General features: G+C 38.3%; 1 protein-coding gene across 7 annotated transcripts in view; it reads left to right on the forward strand.

The window, feature by feature from the left end:
* Nucleotides 1-26836, forward strand: part of pld5 (phospholipase D family member 5) — a 146647-nt gene that overhangs the window by 114339 nt on the left and 5472 nt on the right. For 6 of the 7 annotated variants that reach the window (XM_062975016.1, XM_062975004.1, XM_003215837.4 and 3 more), the window contains 5 exons: nt 834-1031; nt 8851-8990; nt 10957-11122; nt 13591-13705; nt 14046-19893. In XM_062975016.1, the coding sequence (XP_062831086.1) occupies nt 834-1031; nt 8851-8990; nt 10957-11122; nt 13591-13705; nt 14046-14278 (852 nt within the window). In that variant the 3' untranslated portion in view covers nt 14279-19893. Of the gene's footprint in view, nt 1-833; nt 1032-8850; nt 8991-10956; nt 11123-13590; nt 13706-14045; nt 25752-26836 lie in introns of those variants that run through there. The other variant, XM_062975000.1, reaches the window with a different exon arrangement.

Here is a 26836-nt window from a genome sequence, read left to right on the forward strand (position 1 = left end):
ATCAAAAACATTAAAAATTACTTGGTCCTTGAGCATTTGTTTACTCTGAGGTTTCCTATATACCTTGACAGAATTTATGTTTGCCTTTACAAATAATAATGGCAATCCATCTTCAGCATGACATTTCCTGTATAATTAAATACTGTACTTTTGAAGGTACATAGCCAGCCTAACCTGATCTTTGGACTAAGGCTGGCTATAAATACCAAAGTATAAAATTCAGCTCTCTCTAGTATTCCCAAGCCAGAGTTTACAGTAAGATTTGTTAGCTGAAGATTGATACATTTGCATTTCTCTTAAAGACAGCTGCATCATCTCATTTCAGAGCTCTATGTAGTGAAAAGAACACTGTTATCAGTCTCTTACGGTTTTGGAGTGAATGGGTTTTCTAAAGTTATGAAAAGACCCATCTGGCTCTTTTAAGATAAGGCATTTATGACATTTGGTAGAATTAAGTTTTTTTTTACCCTTCATCAAACAAAACTTGGATTGTGAATAATTGTTCTCTCACATTTGCACTTGGAATAAAGTAGTACTGGAATTTGATACATTCAGGATACAATCCAAAGAGAAGGAGGTTGATAGAGCAGTTCTCCATTCCATTCAAAATCCTATTGGTTGCTAGTCACAAGGCCAGAACTAGTAGAACATCCCATTTTGATATTATTTTTTCTATGAAAACCATTGGATAATGTTTTAGATCAAGCCTTATGCATTTATTTTGCACTAAGATAGCAATGTTGTGCATTTATCTATTAACTAACATCTGAAAGAATTACTAGCATGTAGTACGAGACAATCTACTCTTAATGACTTGCACTTTGGATTGACAGATGAAAGAACTTGGTGTCATTTTGTACAACTGCAGCTGCCTGGTGTTAGATTTACAAAGGATATTTGCCTTGTACAGTTCTTTAAAATCCAAGAGCAAAGTTCCACCTATCTGGTCTAAGAGACTGTATGCTGTGTATAACACTGATAATAAATTGACCCTCAAGTTGAATGAAACCAAGTCAGAAGTCTTTGTTTCGGTGAGTTTTATCTTTTGTTGGTTGATTAGTGGGTTGGTTTGGGAAATGCTTCCCCTGCTTTTTTTTTTACATGTAGTCTTTATTGGCTATTGAAATCACTATTTTCATATTTACTTAGTACATATGTCCTCTTAAAACAGTGTCATTTTTAATTATTCCCATGCCTGAAAACTTGGTTGTTGCTTATTAGTATTACTGATAAATTTGTAGTTCTATTCTACATTTGCCTTAATTTTAAATAAGTGCTTAACTACCTCATCACATGGGCCACCAGAATCGCCATGCACGGTGGCGAATTCAGCAACCGTCATCGAGGGGTGGGGAATCCGTCACCCCACATTGTCTGGCTCGACAGGAAGTTGATCCCACAGGGGTAAGTGTCAACTGCACGGCTTTCCCCAATTGCTTCCTGCGCAACACAGGAAGCCACCCATATTGCCGCATGGCAGCATGTGCTGACTCTGCTCTAGATGACCCATGGAGCCCAGCTGGAATTCCTCTGTGACACCAGATGGGAGCTGGCAGGCTCCGTGGATCATCTAGGGCTCAACAGGCATATCCCGCTGGAAAAGGTCATAAGAACATGTTGACCCTTAGATATATATAATTCAGACAAGAAACAACACTGTTCTCCTTTCTCCTCCAGCTATTTTTTATGTTCACCAAGATAAAGATTTATTTTGCTAGTAGATTTAGAAGACAGAGGAAAAGTAATAGCAGGAACACATCAAATAGAAAAAAGAGGCCGATATAAATAACTGATATTTCTTTTTAATTATCATTTGGAAGAGACATCCTTACTGAAAGGTATGTATGGATTCCTACTGATACTTAATAGGCAAAACACTCTGGGACCTTGGTTGGTCAAGAGGTGATAAATACCTTGAAAAAATAAATAAATAATACATTCCTAGCCATTGATACAAATCTAACCATTAACTGGAATAATAGTTATGCTGTTCAGTTCTGACATTTTGCCACTGTCTTTATTGGGGTGGGCAATTGAGGAAGTCTAGGGGAGTCCATCAGATCTCTCCCCCTTCCGTCAGAGATTTGGAAGGCCATACCCTTCCTACCTCACCAAATAAAATGTTAAAATATATCGGTATAAAGAACATTTTAGTCACATTTATGTGTTCCTTGGCCATTTTAAGCCCAAGAGAGGCCTATTTACAACAACAGAAGTCACGGCTTCACTTCCTGTTTTCAAAAAAGCCCCTCCTGAACCTAAAATGACTGAGGGGATGCAAAAATGTTGTAAACCTCCCCTCCCAACACCTAGAGTGCATGTGGGAGCAATATATTTGACCCATTGGGGCCAAATGCCACTTACAGTCCACACCTGGTCTGTAGTCTGCATGTTTTTGTTTTTATTTTTCTGAACCCCTGAGAAAGCATGCAGAATAGTGTAAGTATGTGAATACAGGATCCTCTGCACTGGATACATTTGTCTTCTGTCTCCCTCCTTCCAACAGTCTCAATTTTCTATATGTCACACTAAGTACACATATACACAATGAGTAAACAAAAATGTCCATGATTGATAGTAGTAAGCTCTGGTGGGAGATTAGTTCATGTTCAGTAGGTATTATTATTTTATTATTTACAATATTTATATCCCACCTTTCTCTACCCTAAGGGGGATTCAAGGCAGCTATGCCTAGTGAATAAGATATCAATAGGTGTCTTGGGTAGATTACTGTATCAGTACTTCTTTGTTTCTTTGTTGTTTCTTTATATTTTTTCCCTTGCCTCCAGTGAGCTCAAGTCACTGTTTATGGGGTTTCTTTTCCATACTTTATCCCCACAATACTCCTCAGACTGAAAGAGAGTAACTTATGCAAGATCAACCAAGATCTCTCCAAATTCCAGTCCAAAATTCTAATCACTCTATCATTATGCCCTTTAACTACTATATCTCCAAGATTTACTACTTGGTTTCCAAGATAAATTGTAGACCAAGCACATTTATATAAAAATAATTTAATTCCTAATTGGGTTCAGGTTGAACATCCCTTATCTGGAATTCTAGAATCTAAAATTGTCCACATGGGTGGCTGAGATACTGACACCTTTGTTTTGTGATCGTTCAATGTAGACAGACTTTGTGTCATGCACAAAATTATTTAGAATATTGTGCGGAATTTTAGCTACAAGCTGTGTGAATTTTTAAAAGGTCTATATGAAATATAAATAGAGCTTGTGTTTAGACTTGTGATACCATCAAAGAGAGATGCAAAGAGTTCTGAAATCCAAAATACTTACGGCCCCAGGCATTTCAGATAGGAGATATTCAGTTTATTACTGAATGGAAATGCAATACCTAATAATAATAATAATAATAATAATAATAATAATAATAATAATAATAATAATAACAACTTTATTTTTATACCCTGCCCCATCTCCCCAAAGGGACTCGGGGCGGCTTACATGGGGCCTTGCCCGATAAAACAATCAAATATCAAAACACAGCAATAAAACAGTTATCCAATAAAAACACCAATAACAGTAAAAACAATTGTTAAAATCAACATAAAACATACAATATTAACACTGGAGACTAATTCATAGAACCCAGGCAAAGTGTAACATGGGCCGAAATGGGGAAGGTAATTTCACAGTTAAAATGGACAAAGTGCAATATAGCATTGGCAACACCTCGAGAATGGGGCTATTATAAAATGGGCAGATAGATCAGTCCGACTCCAAATTAAGTATAAAAGGCCTTTTGAAAGAGCCAGGTTTTTAAGCTCCTACGGAAGGAGAGGAGGGTAGGGGCCTGCCTGATCTCTCTAGGGAGCGAGTTTCAAAGCCGGGGGGCCACGACGGAGAAGGCCCTCTCTCTCATCTCCACCAACCGCGACTGCGAGGGTGGTAGGAGTGAGAGAAGGGCCTCCCCCGACGAGCGAAGAGAACGTGCGGGTTCGTAGGGGGAGATGCAGTCTCCAAGGTAGGTGGGTCCCAAACCGTTTAGGGCTTTGTAGGTGATAACCTGCACCTTGAATTGGGCCCGGAAAGTAAACGGCAGCCAGTGGAGCTCCTTAAACAGAGGCGTTGAATGCGCCCTGTAATTCGCTCCGGTTAGAAGCCTGGCTGCCGAACGCTGTACTAGTTGTAATTTCCGGGCCATCTTCAAAGGCAGCCCCACGTAGAGCGCATTGCAATAGTCCAGTCTAGAGGTAACTAAGGCATGGACCACCATGGTCAGATCAGACTTCTCAAGGTATGGTCGCAGCTGGCGCACAAGTTTTAATTGTGCAAAGGCCCTCCCGGCCACGGCTGACACCTGAGCCTCAAGCATCAGCCCCGAATCCAGGAGGACCCCCAAGCTGCGGACCTGTGCCTTCAGGGGGAGTGCGAACCCGTCAAGCACAGGTTGCCACCCAATACCCTGATCAGACGTACGACTGACCTGGAGGACCTCTGTCTTGTCGGGATTAAGTCTTACTTTGTTCACCCTCATCCAGGCCAACACAGCGGCCAGACACTGGTCCAGAATCCAAGGGGCTTCCTTGGATTTAGGTGGAAAAGAGTAGTAGAGTTGGGTGTCATCCGCGTAGAGATGGCACCGCACTCCAAAACTCCGGATGACCGGTTTCATGTAGATGTTAAAAAGCATGGGGGACAAAATAGAACCTTGCGGGACCCCACAGGTCAATGGCCAGGGGTCCGAGCAGGTGTCCCCCAGCTTCACCAACTGGGAACGACCCTCCAGGAAGGACTGGAGCCACTGCAGTGCAGTACCCCCAAGGCCCATCCCAGAGAGCCGCCCCAGAAGGATACCATGGTCGATGGTATCGAAAGCCGCTGAGATGTCCAAGAGAACCAACAGGGTTCCCCTTGGACTCCCCCTGTCCAGCTCCCTGCGGAGGTCATCCACCAAGGCGACCAAAGCCGTCTCGGTACTGAACCCAGGCCTGAAGCCAGACTGCGATTGGTCCAGAAAATCCGTATCTTCCAAGAATCCCTGGCGCTGAGAGTCAACCACCCGCTCCAAGACCTTGCCCAAGAATGGTAGGTTAGAGATTGGCCTTTAGTTACAAGGATTGGTCGGATCCAATGAGGCCTTCTTCAGAATAGGCCTTACCACTGCTTGTTTTAGGCTAGATGGAAATTTGCCCTGCCCCAAAGAGGCATTAATTATTGCCACAAACCAATCAACTAACCCACCACTGGCCTGTTTTTAAAGCCAAGATGGGCAGGGATCTAGGGCACAGGTAGTCGCCCTCACCGCTCCAAGAATCTTGTCCACATCATCAGGTTGCACAAACTGAAACGAATCCCACAAGATCGAACAGACAGATGCCTCGGTTACCTCACCTGGCAATGCTTCAAGACTGGCGTTCAAGTCGGAACGAATCTGAGCGACTTTGTCCGCAAAATGGTGAGCGAACTCGCTACACCGAGTTGCCGAGGAGTCAGGTGCCCCCCCACCCTGAGAAGGGTGGAGGAGCTCCCCAACAACTTAGAACAACTCAGAAGATCTATTTGTTGCAGACGCGATGCGGGCAGTCGTGAAAACCTTCCTGGCTGCCCGCAATGCCGTGAAATAGCGGCTTTAGACTGTGCTCGGTCAGAAACGTCGCGAGTTCTCCGCCAGCGCCACTCTAGTCTCCTTCTCCCATGTTTCATCTCCGCCAGCTCCCCGGTGAACCAGGGAGCCGGGGCAACTCCACGCAGCGAGAGGGGACGTTCAGGAGCGATCATGTCAATAGCCCTGGACAACTTGGTATTATAACGAGCAACCAAGACATCGACAGGATCGTCAGCCTCCATAGCAGACAGAACCCCAAGAGATGTCAGGAGTCCCTCAGGATCCATAAGTCTCCTGGGGCGGACCATCTTAATGGGTCCACCACCCCTGTGGAGGTTTGAGGACACGGTGAGTCTTAAACTGATCAGATAATGGTCAGACCATGACAATGGAAGAATAGTTTGCTCTTCCACTCTGGCCAAACCGTCGCCCACAACAAAGACCAGGTTGAGTGTATGACCAGCTTGATGAGTGGGACCCGATATTACTTGGGACAGCCCCATGGTCGTCATGGCGGCCATGAATTCCTGAGCCGCACCTGTCAAGGTGGCCTCAGCGTGGATATTGAAGTCACCCAATACCAAGAGGCGCTGGGAGCCCAACACCACGCTAGAGACCACCTCAGCTAGCTCAGGTAGGGAGACTGCTGTGTCGCGGGGTGGACGGCACACCAGCAGAATCCACAAACTGTCCCGGGTACCCACCTTCAAGTGGAGACACTCAAACCCAGCAGATTGCGGAACGGCACATCTGACCAGGGCGATGGACTGCCAAAAGACCACCGCAACCCCACCTCCCCGCCCTCCAGGCCTGGCCTGCTGATGCACCCCGAAACCCAGAGGACAAAGCTGGGTAAGGTTTACCCCACCCAGTTCATCCAACCAGGTCTCAGTGATGCAAGCCAGATCCGCCTGCTGTTTTTCTAATAATCCATTTTTGTCCATTCTGCTTGAATATTCAGCTAGCAATGCCATTTCATTCCAGCCCAAACAGTCAATCAACACAGCCAAGATCACTGAGTATGCTCAGTCCAATTTAGGCTTAAAGATGGTCTTCCTCACTCAAGATTTCTACCACAATTTTTTTTTTACTTTTAATGTTTTCCCCTTCTCTTTTACATGATATCAGCCTACAGGTTCTCCTTTCTTTTGCATGAAATATGAAATTTGTATATATCACAACATTCTTCACAGCCAGAAAATGAGTTCATCTTTTAAAAATCACACTGTGCCTATGTTAGCATATAATTAAAAAGTGATACCAATAGGAAAAATACTGTACTAGCAACCACTGCTTATTTTATGCCGTGACCACGTGGCACTGAAACTAGGTGCTCTCCCTTCAGCAGTCATAATGGTACAGTTGCTAAGCAACCAAAAATCTGTAAGGCTGATAAACACAAAAGGACGTGTACTTTCTGCGTAAGGTCACGGAAGCTGCTGACTGCCTTTCAGTTTTAATGACTCCACTGTTGTTTGAATTATTTATTATTGCGTTACTATCACTCATGCACAGCCGGGACCAATGGCATAGACTACGTTCCCTGCTGGATATACTTTTTGCAGACATGAAAGAACAGCGGAGTTGATGATGTTCTTGTGAATATTGGTAGAAACAGCAGGAACAGGATCTGCATAGCTAAATAAAAGCTTTAAAATCCACTAAACAAAATATAAAAGATGTAAAAACTTTAACATTAAAACAGACAAGGTTGGATTGCCACCTGTCTTTAACCCACATAGGCTTTGCAGGCTGTTGATTTTTATGGCATGCTGTTATCCTGTGGAAAACATACTGGTACCTATAAATATGGTCTGGTAGTCTACATCACCTTCTTGGTTAGATATACGATATTTATTAATCCGTAACTGCTCCATATTCGTGATAGCTCATTTCTTACAATCATGGCACCATCGTCCTCTCCCCAACTGTATCTGACACTACTAGCACTTTTATGGCCCAGTTCTTTTTAGGAGCCAACCCAGGATTTTATCAAGCATGTTTGTTTTATGTGACCTCATTTGTTTTATGACTTGTTTTATTGTTGATTGATTTGCTTTATTGTTGTATTTTATATTGTCTGTTTTGCCTGGGCTTGGCCCCATGTAAGCTGCCCCGAGTCCCCTTGGGGAGATGGGGCGGGGTATAAAAATAAAATTGTTGTTGTTGTTGTTGTTGTTGTTGTTATTATCCTACCACCTTTAACTTACTTTACTGGGATTCAGCTGCACAGGGAGAAGTTACATTTTTACGGCTTTTTTTGTTTCAGGAGCAACTTGAGAAAGCTGCAAGTTGCTTCTGGTGTGAGAGAATTGGCCATCTGCAAGGACATTGCCCAGGGGATGCCCAGATGTTTTGATGTTTTACCCTCCTTTATGTGAGGCTTCTCTTACGTCCCCACATGGGGAGCTGGTGCTGACAGAGGGAGCTCACCCGCTTTCCCTGGATCTAACTGCCGACCTCTTGGTCAGCAGTCCTGCTGGCACAAGGATTTAACCCATTGTGCCACCGGGAGCTCCTTCTGGCTATTGGCTATTTTTTTTCTTCTGGCTATTGGAGGCATGAAAAATAATGTTTTATTCAAGCTTTGTGCAGTTGGGTCAAGAGAGGCTACTTAGTTAAATATCCAATGTAGAATTAACACACTTTGACTGCCATGGCTCAATGCTATGGAATCCTCAGATGTTTAGTTTTGCACCTGAAATAGCTGACATACCACTTCATCACAAGGTGCTTAGGCTCTGTCCTACAATGCTTCCAGGACGGAGCCTGCTGTAGCCCAACATATGATGCAAGGCTACTTCTGGCATGTCTCCATCCTGGAAGCATCATAGGATGGAGCACTGAGAACATGGATGACTATCTGTGTTCTTATTGGGTATGCCACAGACAGTGTGGATGATAAGCCAGGCAGTGATGATTTCCCCTGTGTGATGATGAAGGGGGTGATGTGGTGATGCAGGGCATTTAACACTAGTTTTGCCCGCTGCCCAACACTACCCAATGGATTATCCCGCTGTCTTCCAGCTTAAGGACCTCAATGTGATGAGCTCTAGAGAATACTGCCCATGGTTTACTTATGGGAAACAGTAGATCCTGAAAAGAGTGTAATCTCCATTAAAAATGTTTGCTACACTGATTTTGATGTGGAGACCTACGATTTAAGAGTACATATGGTCTATATTCAATGGCCACATTCAGTGTATTTATTCTACTCTGAAGAAAGATGAAAGGTTTCTAAATCATATCCTCTGTACAGTGTTGAGCTTTTTATCTTCACAGAATTCTCCCAAGCTCCTTTGCCCTAAGGACAGGGTTTTGGATATCGATGCCATCTTTAGTGTTATGGATGATGCAGAACAATTTGTTTACATTGCTGTCACAGACTACTTGCCTATTATTAACATCACAAATGAGACAAGGTTAGTGAAATACCAGAAACCTATATTTCGCTGGCATTGCATTAAAATAAATGTTTTTTTTAAATGAAAGTAACATTCATTTACAAATTTCCTAAGGGAAAAGTCTACTAATCCATATGAGCAAGATATAAGTGTGAGGTTCAGAACAGGATGATTTAAGTAAAGTTGATATAACTCATAAATAAATCATAATTAAACATCAGCACCTAGGCCAGTGAGAAAACAACATATAAAATATGGTGTTGTTTTCCTAGCAGTTACACAAGTTCCAGGAGGAAAATCAGCATTATTAAGGCAAGCAACACCTAGTCTAATGAGCTGTACAGCAGCTTGCAAAAGTAAAACCAAGAGACTAGGTTTGACACTTCAGCAAGGATGTAACAAGTTTCTGTGAGCTTGTGCCAGTAGAATGACAAAACTGGATTCAGCTCCACAATATTTATTAGATTATTAAAACCATAGATAGTTGGGGAGAAAGCATTCCTGACATTCAAGTACACAATATATGCAAATATGTTATTTTCTTTAGGGAAAATACTGCCATAACTTTTGTGCAGAAATCACCTTTGAGACAGGACATTAATAATGTGTCATTTGACATAAACATGAAATATTTTTTCTCTTTACATGCTACTGATTTAAGATGGATACCTAGGCATTAGGCTTCCAACAGGATTTATCTGTGTGAGAAACATATCTAATTTGATCTCACTGTCATAACCTGCTAATTAGCAGTGACAATCCAGGGGAAGAATGAATTATGTTGGATGTGAATACCTGCAATTTAAAAAAAATATTTGCCAATTTTAAAAAATCTCTACAATTTCCAATGGGTTTTGAGATTCGGCATTTTGTGAAAGGTGACAATAGCAAATCTCACTAGTGATCTAACCAGAAGAAAGATACCTCATCATATTTTCAATTGTAATTAGAAATCCTAATTTCATGCAGATTTGAGATAAATTTTCCACTGATTCTTCATTGGGAACGAGGAGAAAATAGAATATTGGGGTTAATGCTTGGAATAATTGAGGGGATTTACATATGGCTGGTGAATTGTAGGTTTTAAAATATTTTTCCTTTTTTATATGTAAATTTGACTTACAACTCCACAATATATACAATATCACAGTAGAGCAACAAATCACAATCTAAAATCTTACCTTATGCCGTACATCCAACCTCCGCAAGTCACAAACTGCTTCCCTGTAAATGCTGTAACTAATAGATTATCCTCTAATCTATAGTTTAATTGTATTAATAATAGTCATATATTTCCCTGGTCATTTATCCAAGATGTCTGAAAAATTAACATATGAAGTAAGATTAGAGAGGGGAGAAAAACAACGATTTGTTTGAAGTCATATGGAAATGAGCTTTATATGAAATCTTAGATTCAGACAAGGTATCTGGGGTGACAGAATTCAATAAAGAGAAGTGGTGTTCGTTGGGGGTGGAAATTATATAACATAGGAACCTTGGGGATAGTTGGATGATCCCCACAGTTGGTTTCCTGCAAGAGGAGAGTAATACGCTTATACACTGGAGGCAAAGGTGGGAATCAGGGAATACACTTAATTTTGATAATTGCAGTATATACTATGGAAGTTTTCACATTTGGTGGGTTAAGGAATAGAAATCTCACATTTTACCACATTAGTGGGGTTTCCTGGTGGAGGATCTATATATTGAAGGTCTTAGGCTTCTATTTCTTTCATCATTCGCCTGATCTGGGCCTGTGTTCTGCCACAGATGGCCTAATCTCAAAAGCAACCTTGCACATAAAAGTACTTTCCTTGGTCGTCTTATAACATCTTTCGCTGTGTAAAAGCAAAGACATCTTTCACAGACATCTGTAGATATTGATCTTGTTTTCTTCTGGGTTTTTCCCAACCTGAATAACAAATCCTGCTTTTTCCAAAACAAAATATGTAATATAAAATAATATTGGTTGTTCTCTCCACAGGTACTGGCCATATTTGGATGGAAAGATAAGAGAAGCACTGATTCTACGAAATATTAAAGTGCGGCTCCTCATAAGTTACTCAAAGGAAACAAATCCACTCACATTTAACTTTGTTTCATCTCTTAAAGCAATTTGTACAGAAGTTAGTGGCTGTAGTTTGAAAGTTGTAAGTATTCCTCCTGTTGTTTCCTCTAAACCTTTTATGGTGTTTTTTTTTTTTTTGGCTGTCTCATAAAGCCACAAGAAATATCTTTGAATCCAATCTTTGTACTTTCTACCAGGTATAATACACAATCTTCTTTCTTGTTAGCTCAATATATTAATGGCATCCCAGTGTCTGCCTCCTTCCATGGATAGTAATAAATATAAATTCCTCTGAAGAAGAGCTGTTCAACTGAAACATATTCAGTTGAGTCCCTGAGTCCCCCCGGGTGAGAAGGGCGGGGTATAAATGCTGGAAATAAATAAATATTTGGTTCATAAATATTTATTGTCTCAAAATATTGTACATACATTGTACAGCTGATTTTGTTTGCAAAATGAAGAAGTTTCCTTCCTGCAAAAAAATGCACAAACCTCACTCAGAAGCAGTGATACACGGCTGTTTATTTACAGTAGAGTCTCACTTATCCAAGCCTCGCTTATCCAAGTTTCTGGATTATCCAAGCCATTTTAGTAGTCAATGTTTTCAATATATCGTGATATTTTGGTGCTAAATTCGCAAATACAATAATTACAACATAACATTACTGCATATTGAACTGCTTTTTCTGTCAAATTTGTTGTATAACATGATGTTTTGGTGCGTAATTTGTAAAATCATAACCTAATTTGATGTTTAATAGGCTTTTCCTTAATCCCTCCTTATTATCCAAGATATTCGCTTATCCAAGCTTCTGCTGGCCCGTTTAGCTTGGATAAGTGAGACTCTACTGTATAGGTAAATAAAGCTTGAGGTTATCAACTCCCTCCTCAGTTCTTTTGTGATCACTAAGCAGAGATTGGAGGCTTTCTCATCTGTGTTCAACTAATTGCAGACTGTCTTATCTGAACCCAAATAAAATGTGGCTAATTTTAACTGAGGTTTGGAGAAACAAGCAAGCTTCAAACCATGGTTTATTAAACTGGCTTCTTTCTCCAAATCATATAACCATAGTTTAGGATCCACTGTAGGTAGTTACAGATGGAAGCAATGATCTTCCCCAGAGCTCCTACTTACAACCACCATCTAGAAGAGGGAAGGAGTAGGGGCCCCAAACAAGCTATTCATTCACTCACCTTCCTCTCCCTCTCCTCTCTTGTTCTTTCTCTCAGGCATTTCAAAGTGCATTGATCAGACATGCACTTCTTTATGCCCTGTATGCTTTCTTCTCTAATGAACAAGAACTTTAGGTTTTGTTTTTTTTTAGTATTTTGAATGAAATTTAGCAGTTAAAAAATGAACTGAAAATGTAAGATCAAAGAACCACGCTGGAATTTAATAATTTGCCAATTATATCACTATTTTGAATTGGTATTTTTGATCTCCATAAACTTAAAGAAAGCAAGCCTAATTCATAGCATTTCCTACTGGAGATCATATTTGCCAGTGAATGCTCCTTTACTGTCCTTCGTCAGTGCATTTCCTTTTCCACAAGCTCTGAAGGAGACTTCACCAGTGCATCGGTGGAGAGGTCCATGGGGAGAATCCTGGTAGTGTACCCAGTAGCAGGAACAGGGAGGAAGCTCTGAGACCTCGCTGTAGCACATGCAGCTAAGGTGGTCTGTTCACAGAATCATAAAGTTTGATAAGATTACAAGGGCCATCCACTTCAACCTCCTGCCATGCAGGAATACACAGTCAGAGCTCTCTTGACAGATAGCCATCCAGCTTCTGTTTAAAAACTTCTAGAGAAGGAGATTCCAGCACGCTCCAAGGCAGTTCTTACCATTGAGATGTTTTTCCTAATATTTAGGTGTAGTTTTTAAGCAGAGGTGGATGGCCATCTATCAAGAATGCTTCTATTCCTGTGTGGTGGGTGTTGGGCTGGATGCCACATGTGGTTTCTTCCAACTCTATTATTCTATGCTTTTGATGCTTGTAAATCTGTCTTCAAAATGCTCTGCCATATTCAAGCTGACATAGAGGAGCATATGGGTAGATAGATGGCATTCTGGCAATCATCAGCACAATGTTTGTTTCGATGGCCTCTAATGATAGTCATATCTGTAATAGCACAACTACAAAAATGGGCTGAGATAGTGGTCTTCATCTGTGACTGTCCTTGAATGCTTTTTGGTAAAGGTGGTGGCTCTCCGTTCCCCAGGTTATTCCTCTGTTAAAGTGAACTTTTTGTGTGTATCATATCTCCCTGAAATCTGAATGTAATCATGGTAATTTAAAGACCAATATTCCTGTTAGTATTGTCACACTTGACTATTACATGCCACACTCTTGAAATTCAAAATGACAGTTCATTGGAAATCTTCTAGAATAAAATCACTATTTAAAAGATACAGATTATGAGATTTGCCACATAAATCAAAGTTGCTTCATTTTTTTTCATTTTCAATTTTTCAGATATGATAGGTTACCATTTTACTGATGTAGCGATGCCTTGCTTTTGCTAACATGCCCTGTCCTCTTTCATGCAGAAGTTCTTTGATCTTGAAGAAGAAAGTGCTTGTTGTTTTAAGGAACAGAAGAACTGTTCCACTTTTAAGCTAAATCGCAACAAGTACGTAGTAACTGATAAAGCTGTTTATATCGGTAAGTAAAATATTGATTAATTTAATGCTAGGTTTCATAATGTATGTAAGCAACAAATTTAAAAATAAAAATGGTTATGTAATAAAGAGTTGAAGAACTAATTTAACATCTTGACTTGTTAGTAAATCCCACATGTGAAAAGTTAGAACCATCTGACATGATTTAACACCCACTCACCTTCCCTGTGAACTGCTAAGGACAGCATGCAAAAAGTAAGTGCAAACTGTTTTTGAAGAAAGGAAAACTGGATTTCCTCTGACTGAAGAAATTTCGAGTTGCTCTTGAACAATATTGTTTCTTGTATTAAATTATTATTGAATGTGCTTTCATTTGTTTATAGGTAATTTTGACTGGGTTGGGACCTATTTTAATACGGATGCTGGAGCTGGCCTGGTCATCAACCAAGCAGAGTCAGGAAACAGAACCAGTGTGATCAAGCAACTAAAAGCTGTGTTTGAAAGAGACTGGTATTCACATTATGCTAAAAGTTCAACTACAAAAATTCCAAACTGTTTAAGCTACAAACACAACCAAGCAGCAGCCAATAAGACCTCCCTGAGAAATGTGAACTGAAGCCTATTTTATTGGTCAGTACAACTAATTGAGAGAGAGAGAATGGGACAGATACTGACCACTCCTTTCATATTTACAGACTTTTTAAAAAGCAAAAAAGATTTATAGGAAAAAGCACACTTATATAAAATATTCTTTAAATTATATTCTCTATACTGTATTATTTACAAACATTAGATTTGTTACTGCTGACACTGAATGTCATTTCTGCTCTATTGTTGCTTTGGAGGTATCACAATGAAATTTAAAAGCATGCTTTGATCTTTAAGTTATAGGGTTACTCCTATCTCTCCTTTCTGATTAGTATAAGCCAAGCATAAACATGGTAAGTGTATTCTTAGCGTGGTTGACAGTAAAGTGCAGATTTCACTCAAATGAAAGATATGGGAATGAAGAAGGCCTTTTCCCGTGTAGATAATATAATCCCAGTTTAAGTCTTTTAAACCATTTCTTTGTTTAAGCATACGGTTTAAGCAAATGGTTTGGTGGTTTGCCTGTTTTTATTACAGTATGAGTATACTGTAATAAAAACGCATGTATTTAAATAGTTTATTTTCTTTTTCTGCTCCAACTACAAAGCTAAGGGTATAACTGAACTAATTTAAATTCTTCTAATGATGCACTTACCCTCTTAATTTTAATTTTGGAACAATACTATTATAAATACCTTGCTTTTTCATGGTGAGAGGACAGTTTAAAATCATTTTTCTTTTTTTCCTAAGTCAGCAATAGGTTGCATGTAATGTGAATTTTCTCCTAACTACTGTACCTGCAAATTTGGGGGAAATGCTTATTACTCAAAATTACAAGGTTAACCTATTTCTGTAATATTGGTGTTTCTCATTTTTCTATAGTGTTTTAGGGGTGATCCAACGCAAGTGTAGAGGCATGCCCAGAAACTTATAGTATGTTTTAAAAGAGCTCTATTCCTCAGAGCCCTCCTTTCTAAACAGACAGCACAACAGCAGCAAATTTGTGGATGCCTGGAAGATGTTCTTTGATTTATATTTTTGGGCATCATTGGCCTCTCTTTTATTTACACTTTCTATAACAAAAATAAAATGAATGCTCTATTTTACAATAAACACAAGCAGGTTTCTTTTCTAAAATCCAAAGCCATCAGTAAGTGACATGCTTCTGAAATGACTAATAAATTTGATCTTTATAATTTCTTTCATAAGAATGACAAGATTTAATTTTAAAATCTTACTTTAGCTGTATAAAAATACAGTTTATATTTAAACAGTTTATCTCTAGTATTGAGAGAAATCGTAATATTTTTTTCTTTCCAGAGTGATAGGGTCATAATTAATCTATGTGATTTCCTCCAATCTGGAGTATGCCTCCAGGGTGGAGGAAATACAGTTCATCCTTATACAGTAGAGTCTCACTTATCCAAGCTAAACGGGCCGGCAGAAGCTTGGATAAGCGAATATCTTGGATAATAAGGAGGGATTAAGGAAAAGCCTATTAAACATCAAATTAGGTTATGATTTTACAAATTAAGCACCAAAACTTCATGTTATACAACAAATTTGACAGGAAAAGTAGTTCAATACACAGTAATGTTATGTTGTAATTACTGTATTTATGAATTTAGCACCAAAATATCACAATATATTGAAAACATTGACTACAAAAATGGCTTGGATTATCCAGAGGCTTGGATAAGCGAGGCTTGGATAAGTGAGACTCTACTGTACCTTGATTCTAGGCCAGTGTTGCATGATCTGTTGTGTATCACTTATCAAAGCTCATACACAAGTTGCTTGCCACTGCAATATCAATGAGATTGCTGTGACTGGTTGGAACATCTGCAATACTTCCTAGACAAAACCTTGGTTGCTGCTCATGGTTTGGGGTCCTGGTCGAATGATCTGGAGCAGTCAGTGCAGTACTGATTCTTCATTATTTTTCTCCCTCTCCACAAGAAATGGATTGGAGAGGCTAAACTACTTACAGCAAACTTGTGGTGGTAGTGTGGGGCTGCGGCATGGGCAGAACAGAATTTCAACTCCATTAATGACCAAAAAAGTAAGTGGATGGTTCCTTTTTTGATAAGAGCTAAGGCTTAGTACTCACATTGACTGATGAATAAATTGGCTCAGGTTTTGGGGGCTGATTTTGTCTAAAATCGCTAGACTTATACATGAATATAAAGGGTAGACTTAATTAAAGAAGCCCCAACCCCAATTTCTCAGGGCCCAAGCAGAGCTGGAAATGACAGAGTGACACTTCAATTATTGGATTCTAGTCAGAATTGCTCACAAAGAATTTAGACCATAACTGCTTGCTTAGGAGTCTAGAACTGTGTCAAAGGCTCCTTCTGCACAGCTATATAAAATCCACATTGAACTGGATTATACGACAGTGTGCTCAGATAACCCAGTTCAAAGCAGATATTGTGGATTATCTGTATTCATATTCTGGGTTACATGGCTATGTAGAAGGGCCCAAAGAGACAAAAGAACGTGTTGGTAATAGCTACATCAGCTGGGACTCATGGTGTACATGAAACCACTCAGAATTATTTTCATCCTATGGAGGATGGAAAAGATAGCTTCCATCTGAAGCCTGCCTTCAGTGTATCTGATTGCATTGGCACATCGGTCATAATATTTTTTTGTCATGCACATCAAGGTTGCACTTCCAAAGATACTAAAACTCATAACTCTGTTCAGCAAACAGCAGTCAGCCAAACATGTAGACTCCACTGATAGAATAAGTGCAGTCGGAACTGAGCTCATGGCTATGCTTACAGGATGTCACTGGAAAAATTGGATGGGATGATTCTACCTTCCATTGTTTGGAATATTCGTAGCTCAGGGGAATGCGAACAACTGGACAAAGTTGATTGAATTTCTGAACTATTTGTCTTGCAATGAAATTGGAGGTGATATTCTAGAAAGGCACATGTTGATAAGAATGAATGAGATTAGTGCAAAGGCTTATGAAACGAAGCAAGAATGAATTATTCCCCACAACGGTCAGGACATCTGATCCTGAAACTCATTCACAGCTAACCTCTGTAGTGTGTAGAAGCACATCCAGGCCTTGAACTAGTTTCTGGATTTCCCATCTAATCATCCGTACACCTTCTGCTTCCTTCTGCCAGTTACACTCTGATCTAAGAAGTTAATGTAGATGTGCACTTAGATTTCAATCCAACTGTTGGTGATAAGTAGAATAGATTCATTGAATTAATGCAGTGTTGATTTACCATCTTCAGTGAGGGATAATATATGGATTTAGTCTTGTAAAGAACAAGCAAGTGGAAATGTAGTTGCTCAAATGATAATTAAATACATTTTATTCCTCAGCTCAGTGTAGAGTACTTCAACTGTATAACTAGGTAACTTCATTATGCTCTATGTATATATCACCTGAATGTGTGCTACAAAGTTTGCTACATTCAACTTAATGAGATATCTCTGTTGGCAAACATGGGTTTTCATTGTTAGGTTCTGTGGTTTCATCAGGTGCAGTCTGGGAAAATTGAGCATGGCAGTAGTTTGACTTTGGCATGCAGTATTGGCAATTTAGTGGTTTTTGAAAATGTGTGTATAATTTAGGCTTAGTAACTATGGACTTCATCCCACAAGTGGGGCAAAAGCAAGGGAAATCGGAAGGAAGCGTCTTTACTTCATTCCCTACAATCTTTCCCTGTCTTCTGGTATAGCCAAACATCCCACATCCTTTCCCCATCTTCTGCCTATTTTTCACCATTTTAAGCTGTATGGAGACAGATAAACCCCAACTCCTGAAGATAGACTTCTGGCTCCATTTCTATGTCCCTAGGAAACATAGCTCCATGAAATCCCACTGGAAGTGCCCTGGGGCTCTGTTTCCTCAGAACATGGAAACAGAGCCAGAAGTCTGTCGGATGAGGTCCTATATGTTGCTGCTCTTGATTTTTTTAATTTGAAGGATTGTAGCCACATGCCAATCTCTAGACTAGGCACCAGATTGCTCACTACTTATAGATGTTCTCACACATATTGGAGGTGGGGGGACTAAAGTGTGCACATATTATCGCCATAAGTAAGGAAGTCAGAACTCCCATATACAGAAAAGATTTCTGAATTTGGACAGCAATATTTAGAGTAGCAGCAACATCTGAGAAATAAAGATTTTGTTGACAAAGTTTGTTGTTCAAACCATAAGTAAACTCAGGTGCAAAACAGAGCAGTATGCTAAAAGAGGATTTCCAAGATCACTCCGGAAGTAACATTTATTCTGAATTTCCTGCAGTAAGCTTTCCCAACCTAATACCCTCCAATTACTTTAAAATACAGTTTATAATACCCCAAACATTGGGCATGCTGGCTAGGGCTTTTGGGAATTAGACTCCAGTAGAAATGCAAGGCATTGTGTCAAGGAATACTGCTTTAGATCTATAATCAGAATCTGTCTTAAATACATCTCTAGTCTCTGCATGATATGCCTTCAGAATACTGTACAATTTTGTATTTATTATTGTCCAGGTAGAATACCTACAGTGCACTTTCATGCAGCTTTTCAAACTGTTGCATGTTATTCGCTAACACTATAACATTAATAGTCTGAAGAAATATAGTTTTTTTTGTCCCTTAATGAATACAAAATGTAATTGTTGCTTGTTATAAGTGCTTACTAGTGCCTGCGTCTGGACAGGCTTTCATTTAAATCTATCATGGTTTTCAGAATCCTAAAAATCATATCATGAATTGGCTGAAAACAATATGCAGTGCAAATAAAGTAAGCATATTTTAAAAGGGAACTGAACAAAGTCAAAGTAAGTCTTACTGTATACATGGAAAATAAATTTCATACTTTAGAAGAATTTTTCTTGCAGATTACAGCTTTGTGCAGTCAAATCTCAAGGATCCATTACTGAAGCTGTTTATCTAAAAGCAGTAGTCTCTTTTAGCTGGTTCCTGTAAGGGACAAAATTGAATTTACATTAGAGTGGGATAGCAAATACAAAAAACCCAACAAAACAAATAAAAACCCATTGCATTTCTGAACCACCTTTAAAATTAAAATACCAGAAGCACTAATATAACAGTCATGCTTGGTCCATCCTTCATTACACACACACACACACACACACACACACACATTTCTCTATAGGAAGAGGCCCATTGTTTTCCATTTTCTCTTAATTAAATAATATTTCCACCACATTTCTTTTGCCATAGCACTTTGCATTTAAGAATCACAAGATTTTCATTCTCATTTGAGAAAATTCAGTTCTTTCACTCATCTGCTGAAATATATATTTTATCACTCTTGGGGTTAATGAAAAGTGCTCCTGCAAATATGAAGGCTTGCAGAATTAATCTTATGTGAATATAGAGATTAAAATTAGATGAGTATTACTTCCTACTTACACTGCCACTACCCTCATCCCCCCATTTTCTTGCATTGTAATTTTCCTATTTATTATTCTCTTCACTGAGATAATAGCTGATGAATTATTGGTTCAGTTTAAATCAACAATCATAGAACTTTCTTATTTCTGCTGGTTCTTACTTTTTAACATAATTTTGTATATTGTCCTAAGATAGTATGCCAGATGTTCCAGACTGCATGAGTGTGTATCGCTCCATTAAAAGATCTGTTCATGTGTCTCAGTTCAGTCTGTTGCTGGTGGCTGAAAGAGTTATAGCTTGCTTTGGGTAACTCTGGGCAGAAAGTATGATTTATGAATATTAATAGTAATAAATAAAATCGAAAAGTCTGAGCAAAAGCTTTTTAGATTACAAGACATAAACCCCAATTAAACACATATTCACAGCTGTGAAGCTGCCTACATCCTTAATGCTGGAAAATATAGATGCAAGGAAAGGAAGAAAGAAGAGGAGGGAAAGACTGGAAAAAAAAACAGGACATGAATATGATATGATTAGCTGTATATATTATTTAGACTTCCTTTGAATCACTTATCATATAATTTCTAGTTGTAGGCTGATGCTGCTTTATTATATATTCACTCCCCATGATAAAACTTTCAGGATGGTTGACAATAAAATTCCATTAAAAGTATTTCGGCTGAAGCAACAACTAATAAGGCAACAAAACCCAAGTAGAACAAAAGAGCAACAGGACTCATTCAAAATTTTAAAACTTGGCGCGGGGGGGGGGGGGGGAGGGGGGAGATGTAAAAGAGGGGTTTGCCTGGGATCTAATAATAAAGTGGTTCTTTTAGAGAAAGAATTTCAGAATTGAGATACCACCATTAAGAAGGTGGTGTAGTCATCCACCTTACATCTGATGGCAGGGCACCCTTAGAAGAAGCCCTCCAGTGAAGATCACAAAGTCTGGTAAAGTATAGCTGGTGAAGACTGTTCATTCATCATTTCTAACCTTGTCACACTACAACTTAAAAGAGTTGCACCGAATAGATACATTTGCACTGAATAGATCAAACAGCTAGTGCAGGAAGTCTTAAGACCAGGGCAACTGTCAATTATTGAGTTGATGTTGCAAGGTTTTCATTGTTAGTTTGGCACAATTTAACAACAGTGCCTTCTAAGGCACAGAAGACATTTTGTAATGTTACTTTTTCAAATATCGGTGTTACACATAACTGTTTCTTTATTATGGCTTCAAATTTGTGTCTGTTACAGAGTTCTGTTCAGGAGTTCCATCAATTATTTGATTTTTTTTATTCCACATTTATGCAGCTTTTTTATCTAACATATCTATGTGCACAAAGAAAATTTTAGTCTTTTGAATTATTATATTGAGCATTAAGAAATATAAGCAAGCTAAACACACACTGGATCTACACTATATCATGTAATTTGAACTGTGCTATATGCAAAGCGTAGACTCGTGTAATGCAGTTCAATGCATCTGAACTGCATTCTATGGTAGATCCAGCCTGAGCATCCATAGTCACAGCTGATTTGTATTATAGATCTTCTGGTATTCAGTAAAGGGTATCTTTTCTCCACAGTAATACACTGATATTTCTTAAGAAGCTCATTTTCTTATTTCACATGGTCTTTGATTTCTCCTTCTTCTGCTTTCATTGCTCAGTAGACAGGAATAATGGGCAGAACTTTGCTGCGGTTAATGGATTTTACAATTGACTTTGCTTTCTGGGGAAGTACCACAGCATTTCCTTTGTTATGAAGTCCCATCTTGTAAAGAACATGGCATCTAAATATGATTCTGTTCTTATCCAGAAGTACTTCAGACCTTTTGGTCCAACATACAAGCTTAATAACTTCAATTGTGAGTCTCAATTAGGGCAGGACCATTAAATCAATGAGAATCTGGTTAGCCAGCATATTTAATTCCCATAGATTCAATGGGTCTAGTCTAGTCTGAACTACCAATTGGAATCAGACCTTAGAGAAAACACTAACTTTTCTGTACATTTGCTTTAACTTCGTGAAATAAATCTATCAGAGTTGCATTGAAAACTTCAAATTTTCCATTTTGGTTTCAGCCAAGAGACAATTGTTTCTCATGCAGGGAATTGGGGGACATTCTGGTGAATTGCTTTTTATTTTAAGAGGACTTCAGCTCACAATGCTTTGAATGACTATAATGCAAATTACATATTACTGGGTCTTTGAGATTAATTAATTCATTTCAAATCAATGAGACAATAATTTTTCATCATACGTTGTAAAGAGCAGTCCTATACACACTAACCTCATGCTGAACTCTGTGGAACTTTCTTCTGAGCTACCATATATAGGTTACAATTCACAAAAATATTAAGAAGTTTCTGTTCATTTTCTCCCCTTCTAATTTGTTCCCTTCAGCAAATTTTGCTGTATGTTTTATAAAAGCAACTTTTCTTAATTTTCATGTTTTATAAAAGTGACTTTTTAATTTTTTTTAGCACGGTTTAATAGAGAGTTTGTAATTGTCATTATTTCATAGAAAATCTGATTGCATGGCCACAATGTGCCCCTACAGCTGAGATTATTACTTTTAATATATATAGAAACAAAATCAAACTCTTTCTCACATATATTTGCCTGAATCCAATTGGTTGTACTAACTAAGCCATATCCGCTGAATCCATAGAACTTAAAGGCATATGACTTGACTCCATGATCTGCCTTCTTTGAACTAAAGGACTCTGCTTATAGAAGGTGCCTTCTGAATAAGAAGATTTCCCCCTGAAAAGAAGCAGTGCTACTTTTAAGAGGCCTCACCAGGACAATTTGCTTCAATCAGAACAATTAAATACATCAAAATCTAGAATCACACCATCGTCTGGGGTGAGGATAAATATTCAGAGTCATTTTCCCTGTTCAAGTGGTATAATAGTGACCATTATGTTTCATATCTATGCCACCTCAGCAAATATTGACCTAAATCTTGCTGTTATAGCTAATTAGATTAGATCAATTGAAGCGTTGGAATCTACCTATGTAAACACTTACCATTGAACAATTGATTCATTGAGGTTGGTCAACAGGTTTCCAAATATTACTTGCTTATTTCAATTGATTTTCTTTAAAGCAAATAGAGAAAGGAAGTTGAAAGTAAACATATGATTTTAAGAACAGGTTTATTATAAAGCTCTTGCATAAGGCTACTATATTATTCAGAAAGGATACTTGAAAGGAAAGAAAATTGCTCAAAGATATCCAAAGAATGGTTCTGATCGTATCACTCTTCTGTTAGGTAGCAAATCCTTGTCTGCTAAACTAGGAAAGCCTTCTGATAGCACAGAACGGAATTTTGAACAGTGAGAGAATGGAAAAACGTTTGCCAGTGGGTGAACCACAGTGCCCTCTTCGCAGATAAATAGTGCCAGTTTTCTTTGACAGAAATTACTTTCTCAAAACTGGAACTACCCATGTATTTTACAATAGGACGTGATGTTTCGTACAGCACTGTATAATGTATGCTGGTGCATTCCTTGTTCTTTTGATGTCAAGGAGCAAAGATGTCTGAACTCCATTTGAAAATTGTATGGCTAGCTAGCTGATTTGGTAATTGGAAGGTTCTGGGCCAGTTAAGTCATCCAACCTTCCAGATGCTGTTGGGCTGAAACTCTGGCAGCCTTAGCCAGCACAGATAAAATAAATGCTGGGAGTTGCTGTCAAATAACATCTGGAGAGCTGTAAATTCCAACCCCGTGGAGTTGAGGCTGTGAGCAGGATACTGAAAACCTATTTTTTTTTAGTGCATTCCTCATTTCCATTTAGAAGGTGCAACATTGAAACCACTACAGAGGCTAATATGAAAAAAAAGCTGAGAAACATGCACAATCTGACGATTTACTCTGTATTCTTAAATTCTTGTTCTGGTTACCTTTGAATTAGCCCTAAGATGAACCTAGTGAGTATGCTGAAATATTTGAATTACTTTGAGACATGCCTTACTGAATCTTCAAGGAGATATTTTGGTTAATGAGGCTTGTAGAGCAGAACCACTTTCTACTGCACTTGTGAAAACGGAAAGTTGCCACTACAAGAGAGTTGTTGCGAAGTATTTTTAATTAGCTGATTCATATGTCAGCAATCCAGTGTGCTATGATTTCTAAAAAATAAAAATACAGAACAATTTTTGCATGCTTATGTAACTCATTAGTTTTATTATGAAATACATTTATGAATGCCTATGCATTGTAAATGCTTTAATACCAGAATATTGAATGTTTTGTACTCTTTTTTTGTAAATATGCTATATTTACTGCATGATTCTATCATTATTCTTTTGTACACATAAAGAAACACCAAGAAACATATAGTATTAATAACATGGTTATTACAAGTAGCTAGTTTCAATCCATTCTAAAACAAGTTTGCACCAATTCATTTTTTAAATGGCAGGAAATGTGTTTCCTATGGGCAGTGGGCTTAGTTCACAGCAAAACATGAATCAATGATTAGTGTGTTCATAATATCAGTGATTTTGTATAAATGGAACTAGAGGCCTTATTAGATCCTGGAGACACTTGCATATCTCAGTAGGGCTGTATCGAAATTTTGTCCATATTTGTACAGATTATCCCCAAGGTAATCTGTAACAATATGGGATTCCATTGAATATTTCCAAATGTCAGACATGTTGTTCCAAAACTAGTTTGTTTTGATATAAGAGACAGATAGTTTAAGCAATACCCCCTTGTTACTATTATAGTCATTGCCAAATAGCGGTATTAATTTTTCCTGCCCAACTTTACACCATAATCTTTTTTTGAGGAACATATGTAGTAGATATAAATCTATTAAAGATTATTTTATTAGATGATACTGCAAAATAGATAATCCTAAACAAAGATACATTTCATTTGGTAAACTAGTCCTGAAGATGAGAGGATATTAAAGAATTTCTGGAACCCAAATATGAGCCTACTATGTTCATGCTCAGTGGGATTTTGTCTTCTTTTTATTTGACCAGCAGATTTCCAATGTTATATATTCCAGTGAAGGTTGAAATATAATTGAACGGTGCTCCCTAAAGTCTGCTGTTTACAGACTGGGGGTATATATGGTGAGAGAGCTCCTTCAGACTCTCAGAGCTGATGTCAAACTTTGCATCCTTATGTTTCCTTCTTCTCTTCCTTACCTTAAAATATGTTTCACCTGATTGAGTTCTGTAGACCTGTAAGTGCAAAAAGGTTTCCAAGAAGAGGGAAATGCAATTTGGAGAAGGTAAAAGCCTCTATATCTAACAACTTGGTCTACATACAATTCTCTTGAGTTTTGTAATTCGATCACAAAGAGAGACAGTAAAAATCGGCAGTGGACTTTGTAGGCTTCCTGTTTCCCTCTCTTGCATGTCTGAAAGGAAAGCAAGAATGTTGGTGCAAAGGGCACAGAATCTCCTTTCTTGCTCCTGGTGACATGGATCAGGTTTGTTGGATATAATATGTCATAGTGAGGTCAATTGGTTGTGAACTGGGTCCATTGTTTACAGTGTTACTGTATGTAACCAAAGATATACCTGTACTTGACCACTTGTTTAAACAAAAATGGGAATACCAAAGGGACAGATTGTTATCTTTTTACTGTAGTAGAAGTTTTCATTATCTCAAAAAATTCTGTCTGACTGAGGGATGAAGAAAAACTTGTGTTAAATAATGAAGAGGAATGGCAATATTTTATACTACTGTAAACTAAGTTTCCAGTGATAGAATACTAAATCAAAATATTGGGTCTTGCATTTATTTACAGTTATACCAATGTTTAATTTAATGTCAGCATTATTGATTTCTTTTCTCATGGCTCAGATCATCAACAATTCCTGGCATTATACAGAATGTATTTCACATAGCATTTTGTTCAGTCCTCCAATTTATTTTCAAATGCAAGTCAAATGCATGTCAAATGGACTTATTTTCTTTTCTTTTCTTTCTTTTTACTTCACAGAAAATAAAGAAACATGTTTCAGTACATTATGCTGCCTTTTTATTTCAGTGCGAAATTCTTGCAGTTATAGAAGAGTATCAAGTAAGCAGTATGATTAAAAGCTAGTGTGACACAGATAGTTCAATCTCCTTCACCAAAAGGTATATATGAACTAATAGAAATCCCATAACATTGTTATTGCAGATGCCATTTTATTAACTGAAATGTAAAGTTGTTTATCCCAGTAACAGGACACAACCTGCTTCCTGCATGCTAATGGAGAAAAACGTGCAGTTGAAATCTCACATTTGTGAAGATAATGTCAAATGAGAACCAGATGTTAATAGTGCTTATAATTTCCTATCACGGAACAGGATTTTCTGTTCAGGCTATAGGCCTGGTTCACACTCACTAGCCAGCATACTAGAAAGAGTCATTGAATCAATTGTTGATTGGAAAGCCAACACATAGATAAAATTCACTGATTTAATGAGTATTCTAGACAGGATTAACAATAGTAGTTTTATTTGAAAGGAGGGAAAAACATTAATTGTCCATGTTATCACTGTGGTCAACTAACCATGATTCAGAGCAATACATGTCCATCATGGAACCAGGGAGAGTTTCTTTCCAACATCCAAACTCTATTTTTAATGAATAACATTCATAATGGCATCTAGGAGAAGAGAAGAATCAAGACATTTTTTGTACCTCTAGGTTGCCTGAGGCCCAAGGGAGCCTTTTTATTTCAAAGTTGGAAGTGGCCAAAAGTGCATTATGCATATTGTCACAGAATAAAAGAAATTTCTAGATGACTGGGATGCTGATGAGAGTGATTAGCTTATTAGAGCTCAATAGAGCATGCAGAACCATGTGGATATCTCTTGCCACCTGTAGTATTAGGTGTAGTGAGTCTCTGAGATATACTGGTACACCATATCTCATGAATTCACCACACCTAATTCTACAACAGATCAGAACAAAACAAAAAAAACCCACTCCACTCATCTCCTTTTTATTTTTACTCTTTATTTTTTTAAAAGACCTATTGTGCTTTAGGCATTAGTGAAATGACTCTTCCACTTTGTGAACTATAGGTTTATGGGAGAAATTTAAATTTGGAGAGGAAAAAAATGCCCTTCAGGCTGTACGGTTCTATCATCAAGCCTCACTGAGGTTTTTTAAAAATGGAAGAGCCCTAAATGCAAATCCAAGAAATTTCTATGAATAGCTCCCAGCAGAATGC

Source organism: Anolis carolinensis, chromosome 1 (genome assembly GCF_035594765.1).
Source record: "Anolis carolinensis isolate JA03-04 chromosome 1, rAnoCar3.1.pri, whole genome shotgun sequence".
Lineage (NCBI taxonomy): Eukaryota > Metazoa > Chordata > Lepidosauria > Squamata > Dactyloidae > Anolis > Anolis carolinensis.